Source organism: Syngnathoides biaculeatus, chromosome 7 (genome assembly GCF_019802595.1).
Source record: "Syngnathoides biaculeatus isolate LvHL_M chromosome 7, ASM1980259v1, whole genome shotgun sequence".
Classification (NCBI taxonomy): Eukaryota; Metazoa; Chordata; class Actinopteri; order Syngnathiformes; family Syngnathidae; genus Syngnathoides; species Syngnathoides biaculeatus.
In genome coordinates, this window is record NC_084646.1 from 30,886,284 (window position 1) to 30,910,889 (window position 24,606).

The 24,606-nt window shown below is 44.3% G+C and overlaps 2 protein-coding genes across 2 annotated transcripts in view; both read right to left on the bottom strand.

The window, feature by feature from the left end:
• Nucleotides 1-2,123: 2,123 nt before the first annotated feature.
• Nucleotides 2,124-24,606, bottom strand: part of LOC133503555 (desmoplakin-A) — an 84,429-nt gene continuing 61,946 nt past the window's right edge. Inside the window, 11 exon segments of the mRNA XM_061825266.1 lie at nt 2,124-5,828; nt 8,701-9,226; nt 16,181-16,678; nt 16,797-16,895; nt 17,023-17,130; nt 20,984-21,067; nt 21,189-21,351; nt 21,427-21,620; nt 22,250-22,388; nt 22,703-22,881; nt 22,964-23,250. Coding sequence (XP_061681250.1) covers nt 3,754-5,828; nt 8,701-9,226; nt 16,181-16,678; nt 16,797-16,895; nt 17,023-17,130; nt 20,984-21,067; nt 21,189-21,351; nt 21,427-21,620; nt 22,250-22,388; nt 22,703-22,881; nt 22,964-23,250 — 4,352 coding nt within the window. The 3' untranslated portion in view covers nt 2,124-3,753.
• Nucleotides 5,817-7,558, bottom strand: dspb (desmoplakin b). Its single transcript, XM_061824237.1, has one exon. It carries the CDS (start codon nt 7,447-7,449, stop codon nt 5,935-5,937), a length of 1,515 nt encoding a protein of 504 aa, XP_061680221.1. The 5' UTR covers nt 7,450-7,558; the 3' UTR covers nt 5,817-5,934.

The following is a 24,606-nucleotide window of genomic DNA, read 5'->3' on the forward strand; positions in this document are numbered from 1 at the left end:
GTGCTCCGGTCGTGTCACCGAGAACAGTTTCCCTCTGGGGGGTGAGGTACCCGGGAGGAGTTCGATGGCACAGTCGTAAGGCCGATGCGGCGGCAGAGCTCGTGCTCTAGACTCCGAAAAAACCTCCCTCAAATCATGATAGCAAGAGGGTACTGTGACTAATTCGGCCGCGGTGCTAAGCTCGGCCACTTGGATCCCTCTATCCTCCCCGGCGACGCCACACTGCTTGCGACAGTCCTCACTCCAAGCCCTAATCCGACCCGTGACCCAATCAATGTGCGGATTGTGTCTCTTGAGCCACGGGCCCAAGATTATGTCACAGTTACACGAATTGAAGACGTGGAAACTTATACGCTCTGTGTGCCCATCCGGAAAGTCCATACATATAGTTTGCGTGCGGTGTGTTACACGGCAGAGGAACTTGCCGTTGGCGGCGTACGCAACCAGAGGACGCTGCGTGGGGAAGGTTGCCACCCGCAACGCTTCGACTATCCGCGGATGTATGAGGTTCGCCTATGAACCAGAGTCAATGAACACGGTCACTTTGCAGGAATAAGTCTCTGTCCCGACTCTGAGGTGCAACAGTGATCGCTCCGTCTTAGCGCCAGTATACCGCACACTCACCGGCGTCGAGATCCCACTGTCGGGACGCTTCGGCCGGGTCGGACAGCGGGCGATTAGGTGTCCCAAATGACCACAGTAAAAACAGCGTCCCTCTGGTCGCCGACGTAAGCGCTCCTCCGCTGAGCCGCCAAGCCCCTCCACTTGCATGGATTCCGATGAAGCCGACAACACGGGTGGCCGGGAAGCAGAAGCAACCGGACTGAGACTCTCCCTCTCCTCCTAACTCAGGCCCTCCATCTGCCTCTGCATGGTGAGGCGCTGGTCCACCTTGAGGACCAATGCGATGAGGGAGTTTAGCAAAGGCGGAAGATCCATGGCAACGAGGTGGCCACGGATCTGTGGGGACAGTCCCTCGTAAAACACATCATGGAGGGCCTCCTCATTCCAACGGCTCTCGGCAGCCCGAATCCGGAACTCAATGGCGTAGTCGGACACGCGGCGACGTCCCTGGCGAATTGTCATGAGCAAGGACGCCGCCTGGCGTTCCGGAGCCGCGTACTGGAACACCTGGGTGAGCGCGCAGACGAAGCTCGCCCATGAGCGGCAGATCTCCGAGTTACGACTCCACTCGGCGGTGGCCCATGCCTCCACCCTCCCCGTCATGTGGGAAATGACGAAGGCGATCCGGGAGCTGTCCGTGGGAAAAGCGGACGCTTGCAGCTCAAAGTGGAGATCGCACTGCGCCAGGAAGGGCTCGACGTTACCGGAGTCGCCTGAGAACCGCTCTGGTCGAGAGAGCGGAGTGATGCCGGCACAGGGAGGCACAGGAGCGGCCGCGCTAGCTTGAGAGGCTAGCCACGGTTCCAGCTGGGCGCAGAGCTCCTGGATCTGGTGAGTCATACCCTGGAGAGCAGCCTCTTGCTCGCCCAGATGTTTGCCCTGCACTTGCAGCGCACGGCGGATGGCTTCGGAGTCGGCTGGGTCCATGTTCTGGCTATATCGTTCTGACACGATACGGGGCTCAAGGGTGGACCCAAATGCACGACTCCAGAGACAGCAGACAGTACAGAGGAAACCTTTATTCGGTCCGAGGTCTGAGATCAGTTAGACAGTCCAAACAATCCGAAGTACCAGTACGGATGGGCTTACGAGGGTGGTCAGTGGACAGGCGTGGGTCGGTGCACGGAGATCAGAAGTCAGGAAAGCAGGAGTGCGGGAATGAGGCATCAAGAGCAACGATCTAGCAGAGTATTTGTCGTCCCCCGGGTCCTATATATACTGGGTCTAATCAGTGGTCATGAGGCGCAGGTGTGCGCCTTCTGATAAGCTGGCCACGCCCAGCCCGGGCTGGAATCCAGGAGCATGACAGTGGGAAGAAACCAGAGTGCCCAGAGAAAACCCGCACAGGCACGAGGAGAACATGCAAACTCTACACAGGCGGGGCTGGGATTTGCTTTCAAGTAACAGCTTTTGACTGCTAAATATTGCCAAGTAAGGCCGAGTACCAAATAGACGGAGATTAATTCAAACAAAGGACCAAAAAGTTAATGCTTTATTTATAAACTATTACAGGACTTGAAAATTGGAAGAAACAAAAAACACAATAAACACAAAATTAGTGAACAGTGATACCTTGAAATTCAAAATCCACAAAAATTGTACAATCTGGAATCCGACCAAAATTAGCTGTCAGTGTGCCTGGTCTGTGTTCTGTCCTGTTTTGAGCTGATGACTTCTGTACCTGTTCAATAAAAACAGCAAAAAGCACACCAACCAACCTAACCATGAGGAGAATTTACTTCACACAGGAGAGGCCAGATTTGAACCCAGGTACTCAGAACTGTGAGGCAGATTTGCTTAACTGGTTAAACACTGTGGCGCCTCTCTCTAAACTTGAATCTCAACTTTTGTTAAAATGTTTCTCAACTTATTATCTGGACAGATAATGTTCAATCATGGTAAGAGTTTAGTTAACTACAAACCCAACCTCTGGTTGTGGTCAAACTTTGAGGTACAGCTACAATTTTGGAGCCCTCTGCAGGAATAAAAATAAACCCAATACCCTAATTAATACAGAATAAATAAAATCAGAGCATTATGTTCCCAAAGCAAAAAAAAGCCCCTTTCACACCAAGACATAATTACAAAAAACAAGTGGGACATTAGCATCCATTAAGTTGCTGCGGCTTTGCGCATTCATATATTTATTTATCTGCCAACAAGACTGCCAATTTCTTACACATTAAAAAAAAGATGTATAGTTTTATAGAGGTTGCATGATCATGACTTGAGCAATATACATTTTCTCAAAAGGCATTAAAAGTGCTTTTCAATTATGTATAGATTGTGGAAATGGGGTAGCATTTGGTGAAGATAATGTATGTCCATTTAAAGATTGGAAACGCTGTTTCAGGATTAAGGTCACAACAAGGTTGAGTTCCTTACAACACGAAGTACTACATTACGACTTTGTGTTGGTTCATCGGTGCAATGACATGCATTTGAAGTCAATGTACTGCTGCAGATAATCTCAAGATTTCTGTTAATCTTAGACTGGATGTGGTTTTCTTGGCTTTGCCTTCAACCGCTTCCAATTAGTGGTGTTGAGTTCTTTTCATTGTCTTGACTTTTCTCATGTTGATTTCGGAATACCCTCTCAATAGTTTTTTTTCCCAAGAAATTCAAATCAAATGTAAGTGGGAAGTAATCTTTTTTCATTTTTCTGGTGTTTGAATGACATCTGAAAATCTATCCTTTTCACATAGTGAATGCTTTATGCGCTGTACCTCGGTCTTCCAAATCAGTTTCGGGTTGGAGAGTCACAGACATGGATTCTATCCATCCATCCATTTTCTTAGCCGCTTTTCCTCACAAGGGTCGCGGAACTATCCCACCTGTCAACGGGTAGAAGGCGGGGTACACCCTGAATTGGTTGCTAGCCAATTGCAGACCACATAGAGACAAACAGCCACACTCACAATCTCACCTAGGGGCTATTTTTAGTGACCAATTAATGTTGCATTATTTTGGGATGTGGGAGGAAACCGGAGTGCCTGGAGAAAACCCACGCAGGCACGGGAAGAACATGCAACCTCTACACAGGGAGGGCCAGGATTGAACCAGGGACCTCAGAACTGTGAGGCCAACACTTTCCACTACATATGGATTCTATTTTGATTTAATGTGAGATTAGATAAGAGGTTGGTAAAGCTTGTATGGTTGTGGTGACTGGTGGACAGAGGTGAGGGAGCCTAAATCCAAACTGCTTCTTCGGGAACTTCGCCGTGAGCCACTTCTAGACCCTGTGATGGATCCTGGGGCAGACGCATAATTATAAGGACTGCTTATTCCTCTGGAGGACACTGATGATGCTGGTAACATTCTCAGACCAGTGTTCTCCTCCAGTAGACAGTTGTCAAGAGCCTCCTTATAAGAGATCTTCAATTTGCTATTGGGGCATACTGAATTCTTTGTGTGGTGTCTGATGTCTTGGAGTTTCATAGCAGTGCTACCATCAATCCAGCCCATTTTCAGAGCAGCTGCTGTGGTCCGTCTACAGCCCAATTCTGGGTCATAAAGTCCTCCTGTTACAAATTGGAACTCCAAAAACCTCTGGCCTGCCTCATAAGGTAGCCACATCTCCTTAATGGCTTCAGCAGCAGACATTTTCTTTCCAGTTTTCATATCCTCAAAGCCAATAAATGCTTTCTGGGCAGGCTTGAGTTTAGTAGCCATATCATCATTAATTATAGCTTGGCGGGAAGCTTCTTGGATGCTGAGTCGACGCCCGTTTTCTGGATTTATGATTCCTCCAGTGCACGCCTGGGCCTCCAGCAGTCTTTGAGCAGTAATAGTATCAACAAGACCACAATTTAGAGCCCCCATTATAGATATTTTGTCTAAAGTCTCTGAATTAAATATGACACCCACAGGATCCTTTTCACAAACACATTCAATTGGGAAGGCCAATGTGATAGAGAAACTAGATATTTGATTTAAGGTATCAGATGACTCTCGGAAACCACTGCTCGTTGCAAAGCTTTCTTCTTTAATGGGGGGTGGTATTGTTGTAGATGTATTTGTGATGGAGGAAGATTTTGATAATATTGTTGATGATAACACTGAAGTTGGAAGTGAAGCCTGTGATGTGGACATTTTTGTTGGTGGCAATCCATGCTCAGTTTTTTCAGTGATGATATCTGCAAACTCTGTTAAGGTGATGATACCTGAGTTATACTGCTCAAAAACTGAGTCATCAATGACTTTTTTTTCAAGTAGTTTACTGACGTCATACTTTCTACCTGTTGCCCTGTCAACGATAATGAAACATTTGGAACCATCTGGAGCAGTGCTACTGATCTCTTCCCACTCACACTCCTGTTGAGACAGCTCCAGGTAGGTGTTGTGGTCAATATATCCTTTATTATATGCTTCAGATACAGACATCTCTTTATTAGTCTGAGGGTCCACAATTATTACCCTCCTCTTTCGCAGGGTGTTTTTTATAGTTCCGTCTTGTTTTTCCTTGTATATAATTGGCAAAAGGATTAGGCCAGTCTTCCTATCAGTAATGCAACGTTTCTTAAGCTCCAGGTAGGTTACGTTTTCCTCTGTATTAGGGTCAAAGAAGTACTTACCACCAACATCCGCATCAGTCATGAGATTATTCATTTCCTCATCCAAGTATCCTTTACTGTAAGCCATGTTTATATCAATCCGATGGCTGAGTTCAGGATCAAAAATACCACCAGTGGCAATCTGGACCTCTAAAAGATGGATGCCATGTTCTTTCACAACTAGACCCCTCTTTAATGCCTGGAAAAGGGAGATCACCTTTTCTGTACCAGGGAGTTTGTAACCAGTCACAGCTTTTTCTGCTGATAGCAGGGTGTCCATGCACTCTAGCCCAAATAATCCTTTGTTATAAGCATCACTAACAGTGAGGTGAATATTGTGCACAGGATCAACTATAAAACCTGAGGCAGCCTGGGCTTCAAGAAGCTCGAGAGTGGTCTCAGGTTTCAGGAGTCCACATTTCATGCCCTCATAAAATGTCATCACCTTATCACTGGATTCATCAAATAGTCCTGCAATGCAGGTGGACATGCCAAAAAAGGACCGCAGGCGGTACTCAATGTCCTGACTTGTCAGTCTCCCTTGTTTCAGTTCATCAATATCAGATGGCTCCAGCAAGTTTGCATCTACTAGATCTTTGTCAGAGACCTGGTTTCTTAGTCCTTGGACAGTTGTTGGTGTTTTAGGTTCTGGGAGAAGTAAAAGACCTGTGCTTATGTCTGTACTGCATTTTTTCTTCAGGGACAGATAGCTAATTGACAGTTGGGTATTTGGATTAAGATAGCATTCAGGGTTCTAACTGAGGAGCTTGTCGGGACGCTTCGGCCGGGTCGGACAGCGATCCATAGCAATGTCTCTAGGTAGGTATACACTGAGGTTAGGGTCCAAAATACCTCCTGCAGACTCTTGAGCTTGAAGTATGCGAAGAGCAGTATCCTTGTCAATCAGTCCCTTTTTCATGGCCTGGCCAGCTGACAAAAGCAGGGATGTATTTGGGTCTATATAACCTACGGCAGCAGCTTCAGCGGCAAACAACTTTGATTCATCTTCCTTACTGACTACACCTCTGGCACATGCTTCCTTAATGGTCAATTTCTGATTGGTCTGTGGATTTATAATGTGTCCTGTGGCTGCCTGAGCTTCAAGTAACAAGTCAGCACAGTTAGGGGACATGATACCCTGTTTCTTGGCCTGAGTAAAGGACATTTTTTTTAAAGATCCAGCTGTAACAACAGCAATTAAACCAGCCCCTTTAAGGAAAACTTGCTTATCAATAGAAACTTCTGGCACTGTTTTCTCTCCCATGATTAGTTGATTTAATGTCGTTTTGTCCAAAATGCCACATTCAAACATTTGTTGTGCTGTCACTGTCTTGCGGATGCCGTCAAAAATCAACTTAGAGGGATCCAATTTTTCAGAAATTGGCAAAAGTTGCAGACCAGTGTGAGACTCTGTCAAGCATCTTTGTTTCAAACTCTTGTAATTTATCTGAAGGTCAGGTTCAGGATTGAGGTAGTACGCAGGACTCTGATTTAGACAATTGAGGAGGTCTTCATCTAACAAATTCCTTCTGATTGCTGTGTCTTTGGGAAAGAATACACTAAGACTTGGGTCAAGTATGCCTCCAACACACTCTTGTGCCTGCAGGAAACGTAAACCAGTTTTCCAATTAATTAGTCCCCTTTTCATTGCCTCATAGAGAGACAAAGGCTCAGTCGAACTTGGATCTTTATAGCCAATGGCAGCGCCCTCTGCAGTCAATAATTTTTCCCTGTCCTTTATATCAACTACTCCTCTGGCACAAGCCTCCTCTACTGTCAGTTTCTCATGGGTATTGGCATCAATTATATATCCTGTGGCAGCCTGGGCTTCTAGGAGCAAATCTGTTGTCTCTGCGGACAAGCGGCCTTGTTTTTTGGCTTCTGACAAGGACATTTTTCCCTGATCCCTAGCTTGAACCCCTGCAATCTGCCCAATTCCCTTCAGATAGCCAACCTTTTCAGCAGACACTTCAGATACTGTCTTCTCCCCTTTCACTAACTGGTTGAACGTAGACTTATCAAGCACTCCACACTTGAACAACTGCTTCGCTGAGACAGACTTGCGGACACCATCAAACATCAGATTGGAAGGATCTCTTCTTTCAATAATGGGCAATACTATCAAACCAGTGTTGAAGTCAGTTTTGCATTTTTTCTTTAAAATCTCATAGCTGACATCACACTCTGTATCTGGGTCAAGGTAACAATCTGTACTTTGATTCAGTGCCTTAAAAAACTCAAAATCCAAAAGATTGAGATTTATAGCCATGTCCTTGGGTAAGAACACACTCAAATTTGGATCCAAAATCCCCCCAGCAGACTCCTGGGCCTGCAACAGGCGAAGGCCAGTTTTCCTATCAATTATTCCTTTCTTCACAGCTTCAAACACTGAAAGAGGTTTTGCCATGCTAGGATCCTGATAGCCTACAAGCTGCAGATTCTGCTGCCAGAAGCCTAGCTCGATCGCTTATGTCCACCAGTCCTCTGGTACATGCTTCCTCTACTGTGAACCTCTGACTGGTTCTGGGGTCAACAATGTGGGCTGTTGCTGCCTGGGCATCAAGTAGTAAATCTGCACTGTGTGGGTCCATCAACAACAGTTTTTTGGCTTCTGAAAAAGTCACAGTCCCTAAACATCCAACTTCTACACCATCAATTGAGCCTCTTCCCTTTAAAAATACTTTCTTGTCATCTGACAATTGAGGGACAGTTTTTTGTCCCTTCGTTAATTGGTTAAATGAATTTTTGTCCAATATTCCACAATCATGCAGCTGTTGTGCTGTGACTGGTTTACGGACACCGTCAAAAATCAGTTTAGATGGGTTTTTCCTCACAGTGACTGGCAAAAGTCGCAGACCAGTGTGAGCCTCTGTCTTGCATCTTTGCTTCAAAACCTCATAACTGACAACCTCATCGGTGTCTGGGTCAATATAACACTTTGGATTCTGCAACAGAGCATAACAAAGGTTTTCATCCAGAATACTATGATTAATAGCTGTGAGTTTGGGAAGGAACACACTGAGATTTGGCTCTAGTATGCCTCCAACACACTCCTGGGCCTGCAGCAATCGTAGCCCAATTTTCTTTTCAATCAGTCCTCTTTTCATAGCCTCATACACTGAAAGTGGCTTGACTATACTAGGATCATTATAGCCAACAGCAGCACCCTGTGCTGATAAAAGTCTGTCTTGATCTCTTGGGTCTACCACTCCGGCAGCAACTGCTTCCTCTACCGTTAGCTTTTGATTAGTTCTGGGATCAATGATGTGCCCCGTGGCTGCCTGAGCATCTAGCAGTAGATCAATAGCATCTGGTGGTAGAAGACACTCTTTCTTTGCTTCAGCGAAGCTTATTTTACAGAAAAATCCAGAAATAAATCTCTCGGCCTGCGGGTTTTCAATTTTCACCCCTGCTATTGGACCTGTTCCTTTTAGGCTAACGTTTATATTGACGGACGCATCAGCAACTGTATTTTGCCCTCTAATGAGCCGATTAAAAGCTGCTTTATCCAGAATACCACAGTCAAGCAATTGGGCTGCTGTGATTGGTTTCCGGACACCATCAAAGATGACAGTGGAGGGATCCAAAATTGGGGTTTCTCTAGTTTTCTTTAACTCATCCTGCAAAGTTTGTCTCACAATATTCAAATCTGTGAATTCTTTCTGGAGGACTGACAGCTTTTCTTTATATGTTTTCTCAAGTTCACTATGTTTCCTTGAAAGCCTCTCAACCTCACTTTTCAAAGTAGTCTTTTCCCTTTCCAGATATTCCTTGTCTGCTTCATACTGGTTGACAAGGCCCTGCTTACTTTCACATTGTTCCTTCCAGTAACTTAAATCTCTTTTCACCCACTCATTCTCCTCCAGAAAACGTTGTTTATTTTGTAGCTCTGAATCAAGAGACAACTTAATGCGTCTGAGTTCCTCCTCTAGCCTTTGGAGCTGATCTTTGTCTGACCCAGACAACTGGAGTTTCAGTCGAAGAGCATCTCTCTCATTCACAGTGTGAGTGTACTGCGACTGCAGTGATAGCATTGTGGGTGAAGTCTGTTGAAAAATATTGAGATGAAAGAAAAAAAAGAGGTTGATAATTAGTTAATTGAAAACATAAAAAAATAAAAATATTCATAAAAATATACAGTATGGATACAAACAAATTCTTAATCCTATAAAGTGAATAAATAATACACATTCCTAACTTGTGATCTTTGCCCAAATCCAGTTTTCTTTGGTTACATTGTAGTTTACATAACACGGTTGGACAAATGGTTAATAAATCTGCCTCGCAGTTCTGAAGACCCGGTTCAATCCTGGCCTTCCCAGTGTGGAGTTTGCATGTCCTTCCTGTGCCTGCGAGGGTTTTCTCCGGGCACTCCGGTTTCCTCCCACATCCCAAAAAAAGATGCAACATTAATTGGACACTCTAAATTGCCCCTAGGTGTGATTGTGAGTGTGGCTGTTTGTCTCAATGTGCCCTGCGATTGGCTGGCAACCAGTTCAGGGTGTACCCTGCCTCCTGCCCGTTGACAGCTAGGAGAGGCTCGAGCACTCCCCCTGACCCTTGTGAGTATAAGCGGCAAAGAAAATGGATGGATGCATGTTTGGTTGCAAGCAATTTGTGGAGCTCTGGACAAAAGAAACATTAGCAAAAGTGAAAAAGTTTGCAAGTTGCATCTTTTTTAATAGTAGTAGGGGGAGGCATAACTTTGGATAGAGCAACTACCATCTTGTATGCTTGAATGATAAGTCATGCACTTCATTTAAATATACAAGTAAACAACTTCAGATTTCAAAAGTCTGGGTGATGGGTTGATCTTTAAAAATGTTTCTGTAAGTTATCCATCCATCCATTCTCTGGGCTGATTCTCCTTACGAGGGTCAGAGATTTGCTGGATCTTATCCTAGTTAATTCTGGGCAGGCAGCGTACACCCTGAACTGGTCACCAGTCAATTGCAGAGCACATATAGACAGCTATTCACAATCTCAGTAACACCTATGGAAAGTTTAGAGCAGGGGTGCCCAGACTTTTTTACCCCAAGATCTATTGTTCAAGCATCCAGGCCCTCACGATCTACCAAGGGGGGGAACATAGCAAAAAAGAGACAGTAAATAGGAGGCTAGTTTGCTAGAACATACCTTTATATGCGTGCAATCGATGTATTGGCCACACCTCAATCAAGCGACGAGAAGGACGATGGGCTGGTCTTTTTTCTTTTTTTTTTTTTGGCACATCGTCACATGATCGACCAAAACTGCCTGGCGATCGACACATTGAGCACCCCTGGTTTAGAGTCTTCAATTAATATACCATGCATGTTTTCTAGATGTGGGAGGAAACATACCTGGAAAGTACCTGGAAAAACCCACATGGGCACAGGGAGAACACTAGATTTGAACCCGGGTCTTCAGAATTGTGAGGCAGATTTATTAACCGGGTTGTCCAACCGTGCCTTTAGTAATTAAGTACAATTTTTTTCATTATTATGGTGCTCAATCACACAAAAAGTAAAGCACTTTTCATGTGGAGCAGATCCAGTGCAGTTTACACATACTATAATTCTGAATTTGATGCCTGTGACAAATAACAAAAACAAGATGGGACAAGGAAGCAAAGTAAAAACAGAAGAATGCTCAAGTACTAATTGTTGTCTAATAATAAGTGACAAGCTTTGCAAAACTGAATTTGAATAAATAATCACTACTTTGTGAAATCAACTTTAAAACAAAGTCTTTAAAATGTCTAAGAAGCAATAGTGCATGCCTTTGATGTCCCTTGTTTGCAATATCATCTGCAACAAAAAGAAAGTATTTCAATTATGATAATTGGGACAGCAATTATACAAATTGTTTGGAACTTGACTGCACTAACATTTTCATAAACTGAGATGTTTCAATAAAGAATAAAAAAAGCGTGTGACTAAAATCCATCCATCCATTTTCTCAGACGATGATCCTCACGAGGGTTGCGGGAGTGCTGGAGCCAATCCCAGCTTTCATCAGGCAGGAGGCAGGGTATACGCTGAACTGGTTTCCAACCAACTGCAGGGCGCAAGGAGACAGACAACAGTCGCACTCACAATTACACCCAGGGGAAATTTAGGGTCTCCAATTAATGCATTATTTCGGGATGTGGGAGGAAACTGGAGTTCCCGGAGAAAACCCATGCAGGCATGGGGAGAACATGCAAACTCCACAAAGGCGAGGCCTGGATTTGAACCGTGGTCCTCAGAACTATGAGACCAACACTCTACACCTGCTCCACCGTGCCCCCTCAGTAAAATCTGAAAGGTAAAAAAATACTGGAAGTGTGCAGAGTGACTTTGTCAGAGGCACGGCCAGGCCACTAGCCTGTGCGCGGCTGACTCCAGCAGGAGCTCCTCACCTGCGTCTCATTGCCTGTAATTAAGGGTGTATTTAAAGGGCTACTGTCATGAAATGGATGATTTTCAGTATGTCATTAATGAAAAATTGTCATCCAATATCGGCCTATACGATTTTGACGTAGACAGCTTTTTGTAACTCCCGCCATGAAAATCCTCTCGAGGGATTTGTTTTCGAGAAGAAGCAGGAAGTGACGTAAAGGACAGAGGCGCACCCAAGTGGACTCGTTTGTTTCCATTAGTTTTCCCTCCGGGAAGGTAGCTCGTTGTTCCTTCGTGTTACCCAAAACGCCGGCTCATTGCATTGTTGGACATTGCTTGAACACTTGGGAGAATGGATTTACCCTTCATTAGTTTGCAAGAGACCCGGTTCGTTGTGAAAAATTGATTGCACAGTTGCAGAGGACGAGAGCTTTGTGGGTTCCAAATAACAGGTAGGTGTGTATACAGCTACTAAAAAAAATAATAGTTTGGGGTAGACCACGGTCTCTCATAACGTAACAAAAGATCCACGTACGAAATATGTCGATGTGCGCGTCGGACTGTGTCGGGCTGCTGCGCGGACGGCGGCAAATCTGGAGAACCCATCCAAGAATGCCTCACTCAGCCGCGTGGGTGCAGTAATGCGCCCCGGCTCGACGGTGTTCATTGAGTACTGCAGTGGCTATGAACATCCCCCTAAAGGCAGCACGGCTCAACTCCATTATATGCCACCACGGCGCTGAAAATCAGCCACACCAGCTGAGGCGCCGCGTTCGGCGTTCACGTCTTCTGCGAAGGCTGCGCGTCGGGCTTTGCGGACGGGGGCTGCTCTGAAGAACCCAGCCGAGAATGCCTTACTCAGCCACGTGCGTGCAGTAAAGCGCCCCGGCTTGACTGTGTTGTTGATCGCCAGGGTTCTCACCCGTCCCTAAAAGTCCCTAATAACCCCTAAATTTTCGAAGGTGCATTTAGGGGCTCCTAAAAGTCCTTAAAATCCGCGAAAACCGGTCAAGCTCCAAAAAAGGCCTTAAATTATAAAAAATCAAAGGGAGGACCTCTACCACCAAAATTCTCCCGAAAAAAAATTATCTTTTATTAAAAAAAAAAAAAAAAAAGCGTTCCGTCTGGCGTCTAAAACACCCGGAATTTGTCAACGGAAGTCACAGTGTTGACAACGAGTCGCCATCTTGTCGTCGATATTCCATTGTTTGTTTCCGTGAGTCGGCATTTCACTTCGTCTTCGTTACGTCTTTCATCGATCCAACTTGTATCATGGGGAAGTGCATTTTTCAAGATGTTTGGGTTGAAAGTAAGGAGTTTGGAAGCTGGGTTCGTTGAGATGCAAAAGATCGGCACATGTTTTACTGCCATCTGTGCAAGCAGAGCTACCAGCTAGGAAAGATGGGCGTCAAAGCGCTGGAGTCGCACCGGAAAAAAAGGAGACTGATTTGACGAAGACTCTCTCATCTTCCGTAGGTATGAATCTGTTTCTAAAATATAAAAAGAGTGAAGCATCAACTTCAGGCAGTGGTACTAGCAGTGCATGCGCACCTACAGTTGTCCAGCCATCGACTTCAACCAGCCAGAAGTCAGGCTCTATGAACGTAGTTCAATACACGAAGGCGGACTCGTTAAAGGCAGAGATCGTGTGGACTTAAAAAGTGATCTGCAGCCATTACAGTTGCAAATCTTGTGAAAATAATTCGAAAGTGTTTGCAGTCATGATCCCAGACAGTGACATTGCTAAAGACTACCACTGTGGGGAAAGGAAGACTTCGTACCTGGCTACATTTGGCATCGCTGCCCACTTTTTATCTCTACTGCCTCAAAGCCAAAAAAGCCAGAATAGAGACTGACATATCAACGCTTATTGAGAAGGCTGACAGGCTGTGTGAGCAGGCAGAAGAAAAGAGGAAGCTGAGGTTTATCACCAAGGCCAATCCACTCAGAGGCAGAGCAAAGGACAAGAGAGCCTCTTTGGCACCTCTGCAGCAGCAAACAGAGGAGGCACTGGGTAGGCTCAAGGAGCTAGAGTAGGGGTGCTGATACAGACATCAGTAGAAGACATTTGTGTTTATAGTTGCAATTGTAGTTAGAATCAGTTTTTCTGTATACTGTTATGTGAAGACGTTGAGAATGGTCATATCACTGAGAACTACCACAAGGGGCGACAGGTGATCACTGTCACAGGTACTGAGGTACTGGAACCTTTGATGAACCAAGAACAGCCGATGGCACCATTGGGTGAGTCTTTTTTCCTTACTCTTGATTTCCCACGATGGCCCTAAATTTTTCGTGTTGGCCCTAAATTTTTTCCGTGTCAGCCCTAAATTTTTCGTGTCAGCCCCTAAGAATGGCCCTAAAAAGCCCTTAAATTTTTTGGGTCCGACTGAGTATGAACCCTGATCGCGTACTGCGGCGTCTATGAACAACCCCCTAAAACAGCACCGTTCAGCTCTGTCATAAGTCACACTGGCCGGCTGCGATGATCAGCGATGGCTCATCTCTACCGTGGAAGTGGATCGGACGGGGAGGGGGTTTGGCCATGATCGCATATCATCTGAATATGGCTCCAAACAATAGTGTAATATTGTCCGGAGGGCTCAAAACAATCGTGTAATATTGCCCCGGTAACTTCACTTGGTTGTGAAAAGAGCTTCCATGTCAGAAAGGGCGTGTTTGTCTCCCATAGTTCGGGTGCACAGCGTGTTTTCATTGGCGAATGTCTGGGTGACGTCACGGAGGGAGGATGCAGCGAATATGGCGACCACTTGGATATCGTAGAATGACACACTTCTGTAACTTTGCGCGTGGATGACTCGCTCTCCGCTCACATTTATTTTTTCGTATAGACATTGGAGTGAATAATCTTATATGTATTTTTCATTACAATATCTATTTTAGAATGTTAATAGGGATGACACTTGGGCTTTAAGCGTCGTGTGTAGTGTTACTAGTTGCCAGTTCATTGTATGAGACTGAGTCTAGCATTATGAGCTTCTTGTAAATATTTGCCAGTATAACTTTTAACTATACTTGGGTATGGTGCCTGTGCCACCATAGCCAAATATAGTTAAGTCTTATTTTGCCTAGTACTTAGTAGCTTTTGGACCTTTCTTTTTGCCACATGTTTTTGTGCCTTTCCCTGTGTCGGACTGCTTCCCTGTGTATGATCTCTGCCTGGAATAAAACCACCTTTGATATCATGTCACTGCCTACGAGTCCTGCATTTGGGTCCTCCCCCTTGTCCCAGGTTCATGACAGTCTTTCCAAACACCCTGCAACTAATTGAAATACTTTGGATTAGGAAATGTGGCGCAAAGAGAAATGCTAACATGACACATCAAGTATTCCCAACATCTCTGTGGAATTATTTAAAACAGAAAAAAAATCTCTGGAGCATTTAAAGTTGTTTTCCAAACTAAATAATAATTTTCTTACATTTAAATTAGTGCACTTTTCTGTCACAATAGTAAACATGACCTCATATTAGCAGATTTTCCTCCACCGACCACCTGCATGTTGAAACCAAGACCCTGCCCGTCCGTCAACACAACAAACTGCTGTTTATGCAGTATTTGCTTCAATGTCATCGACCGGGTCATTCCAAACAGCGACCTGGTCCGTCGCGTCCGACCACAGCGTCTCAAAATCTACGACGTCTCTCGTTGGCAAACGGACATAGACCAGTTCGTCGGTACCAACGGACGGCTAAACGAAACAACAATACCAGCGCAGACTAACTGAACCCCACACATCGGCCGTCACCAACACCAGGCTGGCCTACAAGCCTAACCTCATCCTTGGGAGCTACTCCAATTCACGACGAGGAACGGTCTCTGCCTCGGGAAGCACGCTCCATCCTCGCCCAACTGCGCTTGAGCTTCTGTCTGATGTGTCGACTTGCACTTGGTTATGACGTAAAGTGACAATGGTTCTCTCACTGCCATCATGGTCTTTTCCAACTCTTGTCTCACTTTTCTTTCTTTTCAACACTTGGTCTTGTTTGGCATTCCATAGGTTAACTAATTGGATCTCCAGGACCGATTCAGCTTTCTTCTACTCTATGTAGATCCTTATTTTCCCTCTGCAGCTCGAGACGCAGATTCTGAAGCTCAGCCTTACACTCCATTAGTTTTGCCACAGCCAGAGCTGAAGTAGTTAGCATTTCTTGAAGTTCAGCCAAGATCTATTAGAAAACATGTTTTCCTCCTTGAACGTCTTCTTCCAGACTATGGGAAACATAGGACAACTGCTCAGTCTTCTTCTGTTGCCCCTGTTTAACTTCAACCAGATCCTGTTTGTACTTGTTGGTTTTACTCTTCTCTTTGCTTGATCAAAACCTCAATCTCACTTTCTAGTTCTCTTCTATGTCTTTCTGCTGTGATTAGTGAGCACTGCCAATGAGCTTCTTCCTCTGCTTTAGTTCATTTGCCTGGTTGACAGACATCTTCAGACACCTGACCTCCTCCTCAATAATTCTCCCCTCTACTTACATCCAGTCATTTTGCAAGTTGTTGAAACTGAGAAGCATCATTCTCCCTCTGGGCTAAAAGCTGTTGAATCATGGTATCTGACATTGTTCTGTGATTCATGGTTGATCTTTAAATTATTCTTTGCATTGCATTGGCTTCTTACCTTTGAAATCTCATTCTGGAGCTCTTTCACCTTCGAGGTTTCCTCCTCTAGTTTACACTGCTGCTGTTTAATATCATACTCTTGTTTTGCATTGTTCTATTCCACTGCTACTTTGGACCAGCTGACACTCTCCAGTTCTGTATCCCTCTTTCTAAGGACTGACTCATACTCTGCTTGTTGTTGGGTGTAGCGCTCCTCTGCCAATTCTCTCTTCCTCTTTTCTTCGTCGAGCAAGTAGTTTAGACGTGCCACTTGATCAGCAAAGTCCGCCAGTTTGTTGTGAGTGTTCTCTAGGCTCTCTTTTGCAGCATTGCACTGCAGAGCAGCTGTTCGCTCAATCTCCTCCATTGACAGCAGCTTTTCCTGTGACTGGAACAGCTCAAGTTTATAGTGGCCAACAGCATCTTCAAGACATTTATTCTTGTTATTGTGGTCTTCAATAGCCGCCCTCAACATGTGAAGTTGTTCTTCTAACAGGTCAATCCCAGTGCTACGAATCTGAAACCAAGGCAAAGTCGGTAAGGAGTACTTAAAAGAAAACATTTTTGACATTTCAAAATCATGGGATCGTACAAATATACCTTATTTACATAGTGTCAAATCCAAATTTCAGTACCTTAATACCCTCCATGTTTTTGAGGAGCTCTCCTAGGAATTTCAAGTAGTCATTAGACAAAGTAAGTAACTCCATGTACTGGGTCTGCAGTTGAGTAGCCTAAGAGAAACACCGCTCTGATTACATGCACTAATTGTGATCATTCAAATGTCATGACTAGCATTACAAGATTTGTCTCATTACTTTGAACAGATTGTACATGTACACACGGAAATGTCCACATTACCTCCAGAATAAGATCCATGGATGGCGATCTCAGCATTGTTCTCTTAATCGGGATATTGAGCAAAGTCTCTAATCCAGAGGCATAACAGGCTAGGTCTGTTTCATAATCCTGTAAAACAACATCATGCAATAATAAACACATGCTGTATCCTCACCTAATGTAATTGAGGCTGGGATTTACACATCCCCCCATGGCGTTGCAAGGAATCCATTATTCTCCAATTAGAGTCCGGCCTCAACTGAAACTAACTTAAAAAAAAAATTCAATAAATCAAAAATCCGTTTATCTTACTGCAGGGCACATAGCCGGCACCGTGAGTCCAAAATCCTCATAATATGCCAGTCTATGATGTATACACAGCTGCAGTTAATCAGAACTACAGCAAGATGGAGGTTCATACATCGAACATAGATCAATCCATCCATTCATCTTTCAAACCGCTTATCCTCACATGGGTTGTGGGAGTGCTGGAGCCTATCCCAGCTAACATTGGGTGAAAGATGGACTACACCCAGAACCGGTGGCCAGTCAGTTGCAGAACACATAACGACATTATCACTGAGCGGGAATCGATCCCACGCTGCACGCACCCAAGTCAGGCTTGTGTACCACTACACCAACAGTGACTTGTGCCTCTGTTTCATTTTTTTTCATTTACAGTTTCAGTTTTATCATGGATTAATGAATACAAAATATTTATATGCATGTTATATTTGATATAATTATTAAAATCCCATCACTGTTCAATGTTCCAATGTCACATGGGTTTATGCTTTCATTACATTATACATCAGTCGTAAGGAACCATACAGGAAAGTGATTGTACTGTATTTTATGAAAAGAACTGATCTTTGCTGTGAAACGCTTTTGCAAACGCGTTGTTTAATTTTAACTAACAATCCGCCATTCACCGTTTGCTGCATTACTGTGATCTACAGTTTAAGATAAATCCTTACAAATATATTGGTAAATGTCCCTCCTTGAGCTGTCACCTTTATTGTGATGGACAGGTTTGTGTGTCCCAGTGGTCCTAAGAGCTAAGATGTCTGGGGCTTCACACCCCTTGTAGCGTCACCCATGGAAAAAAAGTCCTAGGTGTTGGATCGATGTTTCCCTTGACTGGACGCGGGTCACTGGATCCCAACTGTGGAGCCCTGGAGATGGGTCTCGAAAGCAAGTGCCTGGTGGCCGCGCCTGCACCCATGGGGCTCGGACAGACACAGTCCAAAAGGGTAATGTGGGTCTCTCTTCCCATGGACTCAACACCCGTGGGAGGGGGCATAGGGGTCGGGTGCAATGTGAGCTGGGCTGTGGCCAAAAGCAGAGACCTTGGTGATATGATCCCTTCCTACAGAAGCTCGCTCTGTGGGTGTGGAATGCCACCTCTCTGGCAGGGAAGGAGCCTGAGCCGGTGTGTGAGGTTGAGAAGTTCCAGCTAGATATACTCAAACTCTGGTACCAGTCTTCTTGAGAGAAGAGTGGACTCTCTTCCACTCGAGTTGGCCACGGTGAGAGGTGCTGAGCAGGTGTGGGCACCCTTATTGCCCCCAAGCTTGGCACCTGTACATTAGGGTTCACCCCAGTGGACGAGAGGGTAGCTCCCTCCCCTTTCGGGTGGGGAGATGGTTCCTGGCTGTGGTTTATGCCTATGCACCAAACAGCAGTTTAGTGTAACCGCTGTTTTTGTGTGCAATGACATTGAGACCTGGAAGGGTGAATTGGTAAGCATCCCCTTTCCCCCAAATACCCCCAATCAGAACCCAAGTGGTGTTCTGTTACTGGACTTCTGTGCTCATCAAGCATTGTCCATAACAAATACCATGTTCAAGCATCAAGGTGTCCACACATGTATTTGGCACCATGACACCATAGGTTGAAGTTTGATGAACGATTCCGTGGCTGTATCATCGGACTTGTGGCCACATGTCTTGGACGGTCAGGTAAAGGGAAGAGCGAAGCTCCAATGGTGGGGGAAGATGTTCATCTGACCTGGCAGGCCCAAATATATTATGAGGGTCTGCAGAATCACCACCACCAAAAGAACTTTGTCATGTTCCAGAGGAGGTGGGGGACATTGAGTCTGATTGAATCCTGTTCAATGCCACCATTTCTGGGGCAACCGACCTGTGGTCAATGCCTGTCATGGTGGTAATCCCTGAACCTGTTGGTGGATACCAGTAAAGAGGGATGTTGTCAAACTGAAGAAAGAGTCTTTACAGGACTTTTTGGCCAGTGGGACTCGAGATGCAGATTATGGTTACTAGCTTGCCAAGATGAATGCAGCTTTGGCGGTCACTGAAGCAAAAACCCGGGCGTGGGAGGAGTTCGGTGAGGCCATGGACAGACTTGTAGATTGTTTTGAGGAGAGAGAAACACCATCAACACTGTGTATCATGAGGATGGGACGCTGCTGACCTCAACTTGGGAAGTTGTGAGTCGTGGGAAGAATACTTTGAAGACCTCCTCAATTCCACTGATATACCTTCTCGTGAGGAAGCAGAGTCTTTGTTCTCTGAGATGGGCTCTTCTATCACAGGGGTCACCAAGGCGGCAGTTAAAAAGCTCCTCAGTAGATGATATTTTGCCCAGATTGACACGCCTTTGGAACATCAGGTTGATATTGGGGACAGTGCTTCTGGATTACAAGACTGGGGAGGTGGAGTGGATGGTCCATCGGGAAGTCAAATCTCAGATTCACGAGGAGAAATGTGTTTTTTGTCCTGGTAGAGGAAGAGTGGACCAGCTCTACACCCTCAGCAGGGTCTTTGAGGGTGTGTGGGAGTTCCCCCAACCAGTCTTCATGTGTTTGGAGAAGGCATTTGACCATGTCCTTCGGGGAGTCCTGTGGGGGATACTCGGGGAGGATGGGATACCAAACGCCCTAATATGGGCTGTTTGGTCCCTATACAACCAGTGTCAAAGTCAAAGTTTGGGCCGCATTGCCAACAGCAAGTCAAACCCTTGCCACTGATTCTGTGCATAACGTTTATGGACAGAATGCAGTGCAGCCAAGGCATGGAGGGGGTTTGGTGTGGTTGCATCAGTGTTACATCTCATCTTTTTGCAGATTATGTAATTCTGTTGGCTTCATCAAGCCGTGATCTCCATCCCTCATTGGAGTGGTTTGAAGGCAAACATGAAGTGCCTGGGATAAGATTCAGCATCTAGAAATCTGAGACATCCTCGGGGATGAGATCCTCCTCCAAGTGGAGGAGTTCAAGTATCTTGAGGTTTCGTTCATGAGTGAGAAGATAATGGAGTGGGAGATTGACAGGTATCGATCAGGGCACCATCTGGAGTGATGCAGACTTTGTATCAGTCCATTGTAGTCAAGGGGAAGCTCTCAATTTACACGTTGTTCTACGTTCCTACCCTCACCTATTTCACAAGCTGTGGGTCATGACCGAAAGAGATCCAAGATACAAACCACCGCAGAATGTCTGGGATCTCCCTTAGAGATAGGGTGAGAAGGTCAGTCAATAGGGAGGGTCCCAGGGTATCCACATTGAGAGGAGCCAGACGAGGTGGCCAGAATATCTGATTTGGAAGCCTCCCAAACACCTACTTTGTTAGGTGTTCCAGGAACATTCCACCAGGAGTAGACCCCGGGGACAACTCAGGGCATGACAACTTCTCTCAGCTGGTCGAGGAAGACCTCTGGATCCAATCAGAAGCGCTGGATGTAGTGGCTGGGGAATTCTGTGCATCCCTGCTAAAGCCACTGCCCCCTTAACCCGACCGTGGATAAATTGTAGAAGATGGATGATGGATATTGATTATCCATCAAGCTGCTCCACCGTGCTGCCGGATATTGATTAATGAGGCCTAATTTCTTTTTGTTGTCAAATTAAAAATATGGTCTTATCTCTCCATGTATCGTTACACCCTTGCAATGGTGACTGGAAGACTAAATCATCATCATCATTGAAATAAACAATCATTGCTGCGTTGACTTCCTTACCTTGATAGAGGTCACACAGGCATCATTGTCTTTCAGGACACTTTCTAATGAGTCCCTGTTTGATTTAACGTCTGCATTCAGAGCCTTGATAACATAACAAATACAAAGATGTCTGATGTCTGAATAAGATCCCAGAACAAATATGGCACAGGCTCCATCACAATATATGTATATACAGATATTGTTGGATATTTGGTCATAAAACCTTGTGATTGTTGATGTGGTCTTTCACAGATTGAATATTTTGTATATTGGTGACCTGCAGGATGTCTTTCATTTTGCGAGTTTTATCAATCCATTCAGTGAGGGAGGAACTGGATTGCTTGTAGTGCTCCAGCTGAGGCAGGTACTGCTGCAAATCCTGGAGTCTGAAATTAATAAATTAAAGTTAAAGTTTATTAATGAATGATTAAAGTTGATTTCAGTTTGAGTCAGTGTTTTACCTGGTGTCTATCTGTGCCTTGATTCTGCTCCACCTGTCTGACAGTCTTCCCACCTGCTCAGTGTATTTTGACAACATCATATTACACCTGTAGAAGGGTCCACCCACCTGGGCATTCCAGCAATAAGCCTTGACAAGTTCTGCCTCCAGTGAGGCCAGAACATCACTTTGCTGATTCACTTCCTCAGAAATATTCTAAACAGAACATGCAAGAACAAAAAACAATACAAACTGTAAACAGAGATGTAATTTTTGTTTTCTTTTTTTTTTAGATGTTTTGGAGACAAGGTTCGAGAGAGCGGACTTCAATGGTTTGAACATGTCCAGAGCTGAGAGAGTGAGCATATTGGTAGAAGGGTGCTGAAGATGGAGCTGCCGGGCAAAAGAGCAAGAGGAAGACAAAAGAGAATGTTGATGGATGTTGTGAGGTAAGACATGAAGGCAGTTGGTGTTAGAGAGGAAGATGTAGGAGATAGGCTTAGATGGAAAAGGATGACACGCTGTGGCGAGCCCGAATGGGACAAGCCAAAAAGAAGAATCAGATTCTAATTATCTTATCAAATTACATATTCAAATGTAAGTTAAAAGCAAAGAAAACGTGATATAGATCTAGGGGAAGTTTTTGGACTGGCAGTTACGTAAGGTGTTTGATGGATGGTATGGTATTTTTGTTTTTATGCACTGGCAAATAAAATGTTTTTTGCTAAAGTGTTCTCACAAAGAGGTGTGTCCCTATATTTTTCTTCCATGTAGTGTAATGGAAGAAAACATGACCTTAAACTGTCCATTACACAGTGGCAGCACTCTATCTCTCAGTAATATACCTTAAGAGTCTTCAAGTCATCCTTTACATCTCCCAGTGATAGAGAAGTGGTCTCCTTCTCTGTCAATCTTGCCTCATGAACTTTAACTATATCTTCCGCACGTGCCATAGTTTCCAGCATGTCCCTTAGAGCCTGGAGCCTGGTTATTAAAAAAAAAAAAAAAAGGGTTCCATTGTACCTACCGAGTTAAAGTATCATCTCAGTGGATAGCAAACTAAATCTAGTGTGTATATTGTATATTTGCTTATATTGCAATTAATTTGCTGTCTTTATACTTGAATGTTTTGAATGTACCTGTGTCTTCAATAAAGAGTACTAAAACTAATATTGATCTAATTCTTCATACAGTCAGGGATACATGTGATATATTTTACACTTTTACATTTAAATTCATCTTGGCTTGCATTTTCAATTTATTTCAAGGATAACTGAACAATTGAAAAAAAGCCATACTGTTGGAGATAATTTGATGAGTTATTTTCCAGAGTGCTGAGACGTTGGATGATAATGTCAAGCTCACTGCGTAGAAACTCAGCTTTGTCTGAATCATTCAGGCTCTCCAGTTCTTTCATAATATTCTCCCTCTGATTTATGTACTCGTCTTTTATCACGCTGACATCAAGCTGCAGGTTCTTTAATAAAACAAAAATAATCAAAAAGTGCAGTAAATGTGACCGTGACACTTGTTTTGCTGCCTAGAGTATTTATTTTTACCTCTAATTGTGTGATTTTGAGTCCACAGTCTGTGGTCCCATCATCTCCCAAGCAGATGTGAACATGCTGACACAGAAAGCCTTCAGCTGCTTCCAGCTTCAGTCTGAGTGCATGTAGCTCTGTTAACCAAGCAACCTTCTTCTTCACTGGCTCTTTCTTTGACACTTTCCCCTTCCATTTCTTAACTTTTTTGAGCTCTGTTCTCTGCTGCTCTTCCTCTAGCTTTTTGGAAACCTCATCAGCAGCTGCTGTCATTATAATTAGCTGTTGCTGTGCTTGCTGGGCTTCTAGATGAAAGAATCACAAAACAAGTGAAAAAAATATGACTAAGTTCAAATCAAGTTGAGTCGAACATGCATACAACAGAACATTGAAAGACTCTTTGCTCCATTTTACCAACAATACTAAGTACTTAATGTATTTTTACTTAAGAAAAGATTTCAATTGCCAGGTGCACACTACCGACAAAAGTACGGAGACATCTTGTAATCAATCAATTACATCCCATAACATAACTTTTGGATAAACTAGGCCAGAGATCAGTAAGCTAGGTCCTCAGGTTGATCATCATTGACCTATAACCTCATAAATATAACCTGAATGGACAAAAAAAAAAAAAAAAAAAACCTGACAGAGGCAAAGGTATGGGAGTTGTTGAAGCTGCAAATGGGTACGTAATACATATTTTTCACCAATATTGTCCACTGTCCACAATCCTAAGAAACATTCCGAGGGACTTTCTAACAAGGTTATAGTGTCCAATTAATGGTGCATGCTTTTGGGATGTGGGAGAAAACCGGCGTGCCCGGAGAAAACCCACACAGGCACGGGGAGAACATGCAAACTCCACACAGGCGGGGCCAGGATAAAACCCTGGATCTCAGAACTGTGAGGCCAACACTTTACAGCTGCGCCACTGTGCCGCCACTTACAAATTATGTTTGCTAAAATTGAAAAATGAAAAAAAAACATGCCGTTTTAATGTATTTTCACAACATCAAAAATAGTTTTTCATACATTTGTTTTGGTCTTAAAATTAAAGTCGGAATGGGAATAATATTCCATTGCCATAATTCCTAATCAAATGACAGAAATTAAAAGAATGATACATCCATCCATTTTCTGACCTGCTTAACCTCACAAGGGCCGCGGGAGTACTGGAGTCTGTACCAGCTATCTTCAGGTAGAAGGCAGGGTACACCCAGAACTGGTTTCCAGTCAATCGCATGGCAGAGAGGAAAAAAAAACAACCATTCACGGTCACAATCACACCTAAGGGCAATTTAGAGTCTCCAATAATGCATGTTTATGGGATGTGGAAAGAAAACGGAGTGCCTGGAAAAAACACACAGGTATGGGGAGAGCATGCAAACACCACACAGACGGGGGCAGGGATTTGAACCTTGGTCCTCAGAATGTGTGAGGCTCATGCTCTAACCAGTCCCACCGCTGTGCTGCCAAACAGAACTTTTTTGATGAATTACTAAAAGTTTTCCTCCCCCTTGTAAAACCAATGTTTCACTGCTTGATTGAAATTGTCCAGATTTTTAAGTAAGATTAAGATTAAACTGGCCTTTACAAGAGTTTGTGAGTGTCATTAATGCCTTTAAATATCAATGCACTTAACAGTAGTTTCTAAGTGG

Bases quoted from the DNA above. Each gene is read 5' to 3' on its own strand.
- dspb (XM_061824237.1), bottom strand. From the start codon at position 7,449: ATGGCTATAAATCTCAATCTTTTGGATTTTGAGTTTTTTAAGGCACTG.